Source organism: Delphinus delphis, chromosome 5 (genome assembly GCF_949987515.2).
Source record: "Delphinus delphis chromosome 5, mDelDel1.2, whole genome shotgun sequence".
Taxonomy (NCBI): Eukaryota; Metazoa; Chordata; class Mammalia; order Artiodactyla; family Delphinidae; genus Delphinus; species Delphinus delphis.
In genome coordinates this window covers 92123703-92136213 of record NC_082687.1, presented here as the reverse complement: position 1 = coordinate 92136213, position 12511 = coordinate 92123703, and the positions used below count along the sequence as shown (strand labels likewise).

Here is a 12511-nt window from a genome sequence, read left to right as displayed (position 1 = left end):
TTCTTATGCATATACATTATATGTTTAAAATGAAAATTTTACACTTATGTGGATTCCTTTCACTGTTTTCTATTATGATAATCCTAAACCTCATCCCTTTAAAGAACAGTAGGTTCCACATTTGCTGTTCTCCTTTGTTATATACTGTGTGCTCTCATTACATTTGAACTGTGTGTGTGTGCGTGTGTGTGTGTGTGTGTGTAGAAACACATGACAATTTAACAGTGGACATTTCTATGAAAGGGGAATAAAATTATAAATTATGTTAATTTTTTTGTTTTTCTATGTTTTACAAACTTTCTACCATAAGCTATGTCTAATCTATAATCAGGGAAAAAACATTTGCAAATTGAAGTTTGTTTACTCAACTATGGCTTTTATGACGTACGGAGCTTACTAACCTCCTATATGCCTGAATACATATGTTTGGCTGAATTTGTTTTGCTGGTTGATGTCTAATTTTTTTGTTTGTTCAAATCATGTTTTTCCAGTGTCCTCTATGGAAATAAAATCACAGAACTCCCAAAAAGTTTATTTGAAGGACTGTTTTCCTTACAGCTACTGTAAGTATTTGATTGTTTCTGATCTGTTGAACCCAAATATATATTTTAGCCAGTGTACCATCTTGTATTTCATGGAGGCTTCAGAAAAATTTGACCCAAAATGACATAGCTTAATGAAATGGAAAAGATTAGTCTAGTGGAGCTAACATTGATGATAGTTATTTATTTGAAGACACAACACTTTGAAATTGTTCCCAAACCTTTCTTTCCACATTGTCATAAATGTGGGCATCCTGGCTGTTCTGTCATTTATAGTTTGTGGAATCCTTGCCCTTTATGAAATTCCTCTGGTTTGATTTACCAATAATTGGAAAGGAGAAAGACCTGGTAATATGTTTATCCACCTTTGTCCAAAGAATCTGCAACAGTGACAATACTAGAATAACATCCCCCAACACAAAGATGGTGTTTAGTAGCCTACGACAGAGTGGTAACACTCAAACTAATCTTTAGTGAGAGAATTATCTGTCAATTTCCTGGATTTTGTCTTTAAAGACCACTCTGCTTAGAGAATAGCTACAACTTATTTGTCTTGAAAGAAGTATTTATGATACATATTTATAAGAATAAGACTTGACCCCAGGTGTCTTAATTAATGCTCATATGAAAATGAGATTGAAAAAATACGATAATACTAAGATTGTTAGTTTTGGACCATCAAAGTCTATTCAAATCACCAAACACTTATAGGGTATCTCATTTGGGGTACACACTGACCTAGCTACTGTGGATAGAAAGATGAGTATGATATAATTTTTTCTCTCAACTAGCCCACAGTCAGTCTACTTTAAAATTCTTAAGTTTAGAATGCTATTTTCTCTTTTGGATGTGTGTATTTGTTGGAGTTGGGGTTTGAACCACTTACTTGGTAAAAATTTATTCCTGGTCTCACAAACAGCCCAAAGGTTGATTTTTTTCCTTACTTGATAAATGTATGTTTATAATTACATCCTATTATCCACATTTTAAACCTTTCATTATTATGCAGAAACATATTTTATATCACAACACAGTTCATACATATACACACATGTGTCATACATATACATATGTGCACACATATACATGTGTGTACATATGTACACATATACACATATGTGTCTGTTCATACAGACACACAAATGAAGCAAATCATTAACAAAACTGTTTAACCTCACTATGTGTAGTACTGTCAATTCTGTTCCATTCTCTCTCTCTTCTTAATGCTACATAACTCAATAAATTGATTTTACAACAGACCAATCCGTCATGATAACTACTGACCTTTGTCACCTAGTGACTTTATTTGGGCATCAAATTATTTTTTAACCCTTCATTTGCAGTGAAGTTAGTAAATATTGTTTCTGATCTTGAATAGGATGACTCTATACACATTATAGGTATAGCTAGGTACTATAGCCAAGTGTTGCCTATTTGTTATTTACTTTTGTGTCATTCTTTCACATCTTCTTAGCATTATTGTCCTCACCATTCACTTACATTCTCTTGCTACCACTGTCCTGCCTGGTACCAACACTAAAAACGGCACCTTTTTCTTTCCACACACACTTATTGGTAGTTGTTGTAACAAGTGGATTGATAAACACTGGGAATCTGTATGTAGATAAACCTTACTAAAAAAGCCGGCTTTCTCCCTCTGCCTTAAGTTCTATCTCTAGACCAAGCCTGCCAGAGCTAATGTGGCACAATAGACTCTTTATGGTTAGTTGAGAATTTGGTTAGGTTAAACATCTTAGATCTGCTTGAACAGATGAGATATTGAGGAGAAGAAGTAGGTAAATGGAAGGAACAAAAGAAAGTAGTGTTCAGTACTGTCCCCCTAATTTCTGGACCACCTGAATGTAAACTAAGTACAAAGTGCTCAGAACGGCACTTTCGTTAGTTGTGTCTTCCAGGCTCCGCATCTTTTCCTTGTCCTTAGCATTGTGCTTTCCAGCTCCTTTCTTAGCTCACTAGTTAGAGAACATGGCCAGTGGGCCGTGTGTTGTGGCCCCAAGTGGGGAGGTATAGGATTAATCAGTCCACACCTCAAACCATGCGTCTAAGCTCTTAAGAAAGTATTATATAGATCACAGAGAAAACCAAAACTGCAGTTTCTGAAGGAAGATAAAAAAAGAGTACAGCAGGGAGAACCACCACTAGAAAGTCCTGGCTTTGCATGTGCAGGGAATTGAGGTCTTAAAAAGGCAAGTAAAACTGGAATACCCTGAATTACAGAGATTCTGGTGGGCAAATGGGAAAACAGTTTTCAGTGTGTTAGATAAGAAAGCATCATACCCAAACCACATAGCACATATTTTTTGAGCTACTAAATATTTGTTAAAGTCCGAAGTATCAAAGCTCTGAACTGAATGGTGACAGAGAAAAAGAAGTATCAAAGAAAATTCTTTGCCCCTGGAGGGCTAAACTGTCTTTGGGCAAACATGAGGGCCTCTATAAAATAGTTGACAAGACTAGGTAGCACTGACTGACTTCCTAGAGGAAGGAATACATTAGTTGGGTGGCAGTTGTATTCTGGAAAAGTCTTGTTCTGGAGAAGGTGGACCTTCTGTGAGACCTTGATAGGCCAGAAGGTTGAGGCAGGTGGAGAGTCGGGCAGACACAGGGACATATAACCTACAAGAATGATGTTTGCCCAAGTGTGCTCTGTAAACCACAGTTCCACAGAATATTGATGCAGAATACCACTGGTATGCATGAGAAAAAACAAGTTTGTGGGATATTATGTTAAACCAAGTGAAATGGATATGTATAATGCAGAATGAGGGTCTTCGTGTGATAATGCCACTCTCCAAGAGGCTTATAAAGTAGTCGTTCAACAACAAATATTTATTGAGCACTTAGCACATGCCAGGCATGTGGGAAACAACAGAGGACAAAATAGACTAATATCCCTGTTGTCTGGACCTTATACCCTTGGGAGGGGGTTCATGCAGATGGCAGTCAGCAAGAACATAATAAATAAGCAAATCACACGTAACAGAAAGAAATGTGTATTTAAGAAAATAGAAAAAGTAGATTAAAGTAAAGGAATTGAGATGCTAAGGATAGGGGAGGGGCAAAGACAGGCTGATGGTATTGGAGGGAGTGGCGGGGGGGAGCTGAATGGAAAAGGTGACATTGCAGCCGACTCGAAGAAGCAACATAGTTAACCAGGCAGACATCTGGGAGAAGAGCCTTCCAAGCAGAGAAGAGAGTCTGGCAAGGAGACCTGTGTGGCTGGAGCTGAAACAGCCAGGAATAGAAAACTTGGAGGTTGTAAAGTTCAAAAAAGGAACCAAAGATCCCATTGGGCATTATGGGCTATTGTCAAGTCTTAGGTTTTATTCAGAGCAAACTGGGAGTTGTTGCATGGTTTTGAGAGAGGAGTGATGTATTCTGGTCTATGTTTAGAAGTCACTCTGGCTACCGTTTTGAGAATGGACTGAACTTCTTTTTCACAGAGCAGCTCCAGGGACTAATGTTTTATAAGAACTTTATGGTGCCCTTGACAGGAGAAACTGGCTCTCACCCACCTTTGTCTATTGCTGTACTTCTACACATTCCAGAGAATATATTTAATAATCTTTGTTGAATAAATGTATAAGTACCACTAGATTTAGTCAATCCAATCATTAGACATGACCCATGCTTTATCTGCCATGACCCCAAATCTTCAGCCTGTGATACCTCAATGATTACTTAATGTTAAGGGTAAAAGAAATGGATTTCTTGATTGGGTTTTCTCAAGAACAACAGAGTCTTGAAGATGGGTTAATGAGATACTACACTTTAATCCTACGACTATTTAATCAAACAGATTATTGAATGCCAACAAGATAAACTGCCTTCGGGTAGATGCTTTTCAGGATCTGCACAACCTGAACCTCCTCTCCTTATATGACAACAAGCTTCAGACCATCGCCAAGGGGACCTTTTCACCTCTCCGTGCCATTCAAACCATGTATGTATATAGGATTTGGGTCAAACCTGATGACCATTGTATTCACTCTGAATTGGAGAGTTGAGTTCATTGCAAGTCATGTGTAAAAGTGTTCTGTATGTGTTTCTGAAAGGCATTTGGCCCAGAACCCCTTTATTTGTGACTGCCATCTCAAGTGGCTGGCGGATTATCTTCATACCAACCCAATCGAGACCAGTGGTGCCCGCTGCACCAGCCCCCGGCGTCTGGCAAATAAAAGAATCGGACAGATCAAAAGCAAGAAATTCCGTTGTTCAGGTAAGTTCTTACTCTGTGTAACATTTCCGCAGCGTTACCCAAAACAGTAGTGAGATGTACAGACAGCTGGCCTTGAGCTGAATTACCAAACATTGCAGAATCGTATTTCTTTTTCTTCTGCCCATGAAGGAAAAGAACTGTAGTCACAATTCATGTAGCACTCCTACATGTAACCTTTTTAACACAATATCCAGCAGAAGAAATAAAGAAAAAAAGACGCCTGGATACTTCATACTATAATCCCAGGGTTTGAATTTAACAGGGGCCTTTTATCTAACTCAGTGCCTTTAAAAGGCTGTAAGTCTCAAGTTTGTTGTATTGTTTTTCACTGAGCAAGAGTAAAGTAATTAATCATGTTTCCATTTCTTTAAGAAAGTGAACTGAGATTTGGTTACTTGATTTGCTCAGGCTCAGAAGTAGGGGGAAAAAAAGCTCTGGATTCCTTGCTTCTCACACTGAATGCTGTTTTCTTGTTTTGCATTCTCACATTTTGAATAGGACTGTGAGGGTACATTCTTTTTCCAAAAGGCCATCTTTTAACACTTTGGGAATATTACATTTACTTATAAAAAGTGAAATATAGATGCATTTTATTAATATTAAAGGGAAAACTTACTTCATTGAAATTTACTGTTTGCTTAGGTATAATCTTTTCTATTTTCTCATAATAAAGTGCATTCTATATGTTTTGGGTAGTATGCTACCTAACTATTCCAGGAGTTATTTCACATTCGGCAGTTAATTTATACTAAGAAGCTAATATCAAAACAAAGCCCTTTATTGTCCATGGTTCCAGATGCATTTCCTACTCACTGTACATGATTATGCTTCAGCCACTGCTGTGAATATACATTTTCACTTAATTATCTATAGTAACTTTAGTCCATTCTTAATCTAATATAACTCATATCTCTGCTTGCTGACATTCAGGTGCATCTTCTATTTTTTTTCTCTTTTTTTATTTAGCTAAAGAACAGTATTTCATTCCAGGTAGGTTTTGCTCGGTAGTAGGACTAACTGCAGACACCTTTTCCTCACCTTATAAAATGTAGCTTCTAAAACTTTGATATGCATGCTTTGGAAAATCCAGTGGGTACTCTGTAGCTATATTTCCTTCTGCATAGATCACTTGTAGCTGTTTCCTGAAAACCTGACCTTTGCATGCAGCTTCTGATGTTAAACATATTACTATTAAACTCCCACCTTTTTCTCTCTCTCTCACTTTGGCACATTATCTGAAATTTCTCACAGTAGCTAAAATGTTTCAATCTATGGCTTTCTACTTAAATAATTTTCTCTCCTTATGTTGTATATCTGCCCTTTCAACCTGTTTTTAAAATATAGCATCTTAAGCTGGTTTTAAAGACAGAGACCTTTCTGTTGTCAAAGAACTAGTTCTACATGAAATCAGTCTCAAACACACAACTGTGTTTTCCATCATGAAATTTACTTTTTTATAGAGATTTTTTATACTAAAAAAGTATCCCTTACTTTTTGCTTTACTTTGCTTGCTGTTGCTTCACTTTTTATACCAAAGCAGCAACTTCCTGCTGATTTATGTGCAGTTGGACTTTGCTTGTGATTTAAAATTCTTACATCCCTGGAGTCACAGTATAACTCCACTAAAACAATATTGACATCCATCCTGAAAGCATCAGAAGTTCATGGGCACCAAGTGCCTTGGATAACTTAGGCAGATGAATGGAATGTTTCTTAGAAAAATAATTGAAATGTTTTACCACTGCAACCTTAACACTATCAAGGCTGATGATTCTAGAACTAGCTCTTTGAAATATGTTTCTTTACTTATTTTTTCCTTGCCTGCCAATTGTGTAAAATGCCTCTTGACTTGTTTGTTTTAAACCATTATATAAAAATACATGTTAGTAGTTCATTGGCTACATTTACAATATCCTGGGTATATTCTAGACTCTAATATATCTTAATAGTTATAAATTAAAAAAATATTTATAAGGTGTTAGTATGAAAAAACGTACTTATTTTCTGAAGAAGAACTCTGGGTTTGGTCTCTATTTTAAGGAGATATGCGTTGCTTGCCATTGTTGAATTATAATATGAATAATTGTATGCATCTAACAGATTTTGTTTCATTACACATTTTGACTTGAATGATCAGTAATATATATATTACACTGGCTGCATAAGAAGTAACATGTTGAAAAGAACAGTTGATTGGCCTTCATTGGCAATCTTTAAAATTCAGTGTTTTTACCCAATTATTAAGTAGAAAGTCATCTGATAGCTATTACCCAGAAAAAGCCATTTTAAAAAACAGAACCCCTATAGGATAAAACATCGATATTACTTAAATCCCCAAATTAGAGAAGTGAATATAGTTATCAAATTATTCAATCTGTCACATTTAAATATGCTTTATCAATAATTTAGAAATTAATATTTCAAATTCACCAAATAAGGAACAAAAGTCAGGTTGTTTTCATAAATTCTGATATATTTTTGTCCTCTTATTAACAGCAGCCAAAATAGGTTTGGGAAAAAAAAAAAAAACCCAAAACTTTTATGTCAGATATCATGGCTTAATTGTCAATTTCTGGTCATTCAATTTACATGATTTAAACAAATAATTATAGAAGTCAGGACTCAGAAGAATTCTTTGGGCCTCTCCTCCCTTTTTTTTTCCAGATTTTAATTAAAATATGAGCTTGCCTAAAGAGCAACAATAAAATAAGCATTACCATTGCATTGAATGCAGATTATTTTCAATGTAAAATACCTCGTGTATCTGTCACTTAGACTTTGTTCCCTGTATTTCCTTATTTCACTTTTTAAATGAAAGCTTAAACTACAATACAACAGATCCTCAATAAATGCCACAACATTAATTGGCAAATGTAATGAAACTGTTATATTCAGCTTTGCAAACTTCTTCCGAGATCCTGATTCCATTTCAATTAAGTGACATTATTTATAAGTTGGAAAGATCATTATGAAGCATGTAAGCTACAACCTAAGGTTTAATCCAAGTGTTCCGGTGATAGTCCTTGAAGATCTCACGATTAGTTTTTCACTTCATTTTACATGTCTACTTGCCTACCACCATTCTGGATAGCATCTAGAGATTACAGTGAGCACTCAAAGAAAATTTATCTTGTGGAGACTTCATTTTTTTAGAGGAATTGACAAGAACTTAATTTGTGCTGTGCATCTTGTATGCCATTGCTTTTCCTGTACTGCTGTGCTTCAAAAAATGATTATGAAAGTTTACAAAGCATGACGATTCTTGTCACACCAGGCCATTCCCCGATAATTGCCACAGTAAGGGAGGAAGGAAGAGACCTGAGTGAGTTTTATATACGTGTATGTGAATCTTAACTGGGTTTACTGTCTTTCTTTCCTTCTCGGTGATCTTTACTTTTGCAGGAATTCACCATTTTGGCTGTAAGTAAAAGTGTCTGATCTGAAACATGATATCCTCCCTTTTCAATCCTGATGTATCTTCTTTTAGTCTCACTCTTTTGCACCCTTTTTTTTTTTTTCCAAGAAGAAACCACAGATCTTTTGAGCCTCTCTGTTGTCCTTGTAGCGCACCTTCAACTTCTTCCTGGATGTTTTTTCCCGAAAGCTGTTGTTTCCATTCTGCAGTTCTGAGGAACGTTGGAGGCACCTTTCAGTATAGCCCCTTCTTTGTGTTTCCAGGGAATCTTCGGTAGTAATACTCTTACTATGGTCATAAACATTCTGCGGGAAGAATGCATGTCATGTAAACAGTATTACGTTTCCAGAACGTCTGTAGCTTTTCTCCTGCTTCCCTTCATCTTTCCTCTTGGTCTTACCTTTGGCCTAGTGGATGGTGTAGTGGTTATGTAGCGAGATTTTCTGTTGTGCTTGATCTAACCATGTGGTTGCCAGGTATGAGTAAAACATGGTTCCGTCAAGCACCATGGAACGTCACGCAGCTTTCTACAGCATGACAAGCTGCTGAGGCTTAAATCAGGATTTACTTGTTTCTTTTTATAAAATCAAAATGAACAAAAGAGGGCTTTTTAAGCATTTCTGAAGATTATGTGAGAGGGAGAGAATAATAAAAGACCATAGAAAATTTTAAAACCTGAGTCCATCTATTTGCCTTGAAAGCCCTAATTGAAAATGATATCTAGGCATATGTTTATTACTGGATACATTTTAAATTCTTGACTCAGAGAAAAAATAAACTTTTTCACGACTAGTAGCCATTGTGTGATTAGCTGTCAAATAGTCTAGAATGGCTCATAACTGGATCAGCAGAAAGTACAGCTGTGAAAAGCTCAACTCTGTTAATGTTTTCCTGTCCTGTGAATCTGGTTACTCTTTTTTCCAGCAAATTCCAAGCCCTTGTTTTAACCCTCTCCTGACATCCATTGACCAAAATTCCCCAAGTTGTCTCCCTGCTGCATAATCTATAGTTATCTTACTTTTTTCTTCCTACAAATAAACAAATATTCTAACCTTCAGACTCAGTATCTTCTTTTCTGGCTTGAATCCTCAATAGGTACAGAAGATTATCGATCAAAATTAAGTGGGGACTGCTTTGCCGATCTGGCTTGCCCTGAAAAGTGCCGCTGTGAAGGGACCACAGTAGATTGCTCCAATCAAAAACTCGCCAAAATCCCAGACCACATTCCCCAGTACACTGCAGAGCTGTAAGTTCATCTCCCAACAAAATCCTATTTGGGAGGGAAGGAATGAAAGCATCAAAGCATTGGGATTTTTGTCTTGCCCTTTCATTCTCAATAATTACATTAATTTTAATTGACACACATTGGCATAACTCTTCTTTGTACAAGTATATGTATTAGAGGTTTTCTTACTTCATCTTTCTGGCCCAAGATACAACTACAGGAATTAACTCACCTCTCAAAAATTCAGTTAGCACTTAGTAGTGCTAATAATAATACATTCATTTGATATTTATTTCTTGGATATTACTTATGTCCAAACCCATTTCTAAGCACTTAATAGATTTTTAATGTAGTCTTTTCAGCAACCAAATAAAATAGTTTGGAGTCACCATTTTGAATCTGTGTTAATTATGAATTCAATCAGAGTCATTTTTTATCAGCTGTGCTACTTCACTGACTCACAAGTGGAAGGATTCAATGTTTACCAAGTATGAAGCACAAAGGATGGTGTTTTTCTGAACAATGGATATCATAGCAGGAAAAGCTAAAAAGACAGAGTGTAATCAGATCTGTATTTATAACACTAACATAGGGCCTAACACATACGAGGGTCTAAAATATGTTTGAATCATTTATAGATTCTGTGCCCATGTATGTTGGCCTTCACTGACTTTATTTATAAAAGTATGACATTTAATGTTAGTGTTTCTAAAAATCCAAGAAAAACCTAGTGAAACCTCATCATTTTTAGAGCATCTTAGCAATGTTTATGTCTAGCACCATCTGGTATTTTTCATTAACTGCTTTGCAAAGTTGGTTGTCTTTTTGTGCATGTATAATTCTCTTGTCTTCAACTAGATTATAGCCCCTTGATGACAGAGATTGTGTTTTATAGTTTATCTCCCACAGTGCCTATACTCATGCCTGTTACTTAATGAATTTTAAGCAATTTGAATAATTAAAAATAATATAATGCTTTCAAAAAGATGGCAGAAACTCACTACCTAGTGGTTATAATGATGCTTTTTAAAATTTCTGTTAGTTCATGAAGCTATTTCGTAGGTCCAGGACTTTAGAAATGCATGGAGACCATGCAGTAAAAGCCATGAACTCTCTATTTACTATCATGTAGGGAGTTACATTTATTTCCAATAATACCACAAACAATAATTCAAATTTTATCTTCCAGCATGATAACACTTTAAATAAGTTTACTTGTCACTCAAGAATTTAGAAATTCATATCTAATTCATCTTTCAGCAAAAGTTGTGTGTGTTTTAAGAAATTAAGATTTTTTTTTTAATTATACCTTTAAAAATCAGTACTGGGAAGAAAATATTTGTAAAACATATATCTAAATATTGGCTAAATATATAGATATCTAAATATATCTAAATATCTAAATATCTGCTCAGGGACTCATATCCAGAATACATAAGGAGCTCTTACAACCCAACAATTAAAATGTACCTTACCCAGTTAAAAAGTGGTCAAATTATTTGTATGGACATTTCTCCAAAGAGATATACAAATGAGCAATAAGCACATGAAAAAATACCCAGTATCGGGCTTCCCTGGCGGCACAGTGGTTGAGAGTCCGCCTGCCGATGCAGGGGATGTGGGTTCGTGCCCCGGTCCGGGAAGATCCCACATGCTGCGCCGCGGAGACGCTGGGCCCGTGAGCCATGGCCGCTGAGCCTGTGCGTCCAGAGCCTGTGCTCCGCAGCGGGTGGGGCCACAACAGTGAGAGGCCCGCGTACCACAAAAAAAAAAAAAGTACTCAGTATCATTAGCCATGAAGATAACGCAAATCAAAACCGTAATGAGGAAAAACAAAACAACATAACGAGAAAGCACTTCACATCCAGTGGAATGGCTTTTTAAAAAGACAGTAATAGGTGAGAGAAATTGGGCCCCTCATACATTGCTTGTGGGAAGGTAAAACAATGCAGCACTTTTGAGAAACTTTTGAGTTGGGCTCTTCCTCAAGGAGTTAAACATAGATTTACCACGTGACACAGCAATTTCACATCAATGGACATAACCAAGAGAATTGAAAACATACAGCCATACAAAATCTTGTATGCCGGTGTCCTAGCAGCATTATTTATAATGATTAAGAAGTGAAAGCAACTCAAATATCCATCAGCTGTTGAATGGATAAACACATGTGGTATGTCCACACAATGGAATGTAATTTGGCCATAAAACAGAATGAAGTACTAACCTATGCTAAACATGGAAGAACCTTGTAAATATTATGCCACGTGAAAAAAACAGACACAAAAGGCCACATTTTGTGTGATCCCATTTATAAGAAATATTCAGAATAGGAAAATCCACAGAGACAGCAGGTAAATTAGTGGTTGCCAGGGATTGAGGCAGTGGGGGGCAGCAGACTGAGAATGACTGCTAATGGATATGGGGTTTCTTTTTTGGATGATGAGTATGTTCTGGAATTAGGAAGCAAAGACGGTTGCACAAGCTGGTGAATATTTTAAAAACCACCGAATTGTACACTTTAAAAGGGTACATTGTGTGGTGTGTAAACTGTATGTCAGTAAAGCTGTTGATACATATTTATGGAGAAGTGACTAGAAATAAAATATCCTAAAGTGCTTTTGGAGGCAGGGGTAATAGTGGAAAAAAAAGTTTGAGAAACTTTGTTCTACAGATTACTGAATGAGAGTTGGTTTTGAATTTCGATGATTGGTTTTCTTCACTACGTGCTTCTTAATATGTTTTATTTTGGTCATTAAAATATGGGATAAATTGGAAAAGATCTGTACTTCCCACAAATTTTCTGTGATATGTGTCCTATATTTTGCTTTAGGATATTCATTAAATAATGTTATAATTCTGTACGAGAAATAAAATTTAATCTCTTCTTGACTGTTGGGAATGAAACTTTTCTGTTTCTGTTTTCCCTAGACGCCTCAATAATAATGAATTTACAGTGTTGGAAGCTACAGGCATCTTCAAGAAACTTCCTCAATTACGTAAAATGTAAGCCGTATATTAACCATCTTTTTAAATATCTGTAGTGCTGTGTTTTCTTATACCTTTGCAGTTTTATTTAGATTTCGTAG

The 12511-nt window shown here is 36.1% G+C and overlaps 1 protein-coding gene across 2 annotated transcripts in view; it reads left to right on the top strand.

Moving 5' to 3' along the window:
- SLIT2 (slit guidance ligand 2) overlaps positions 1-12511 on the top strand; it is a 380715-nt gene that overhangs the window by 286883 nt on the left and 81321 nt on the right. The window contains exons 12-17 of one of the 2 annotated variants that reach the window (XM_060012750.2): positions 492-563; positions 4363-4506; positions 4619-4782; positions 5749-5772; positions 9293-9443; positions 12354-12428. In XM_060012750.2, the coding sequence (XP_059868733.1) occupies positions 492-563; positions 4363-4506; positions 4619-4782; positions 5749-5772; positions 9293-9443; positions 12354-12428 (630 nt within the window). The remainder of the gene's footprint in view (positions 1-491; positions 564-4362; positions 4507-4618; positions 4783-5748; positions 5773-9292; positions 9444-12353; positions 12429-12511) is intronic. The other variant, XM_060012751.2, reaches the window with a different exon arrangement.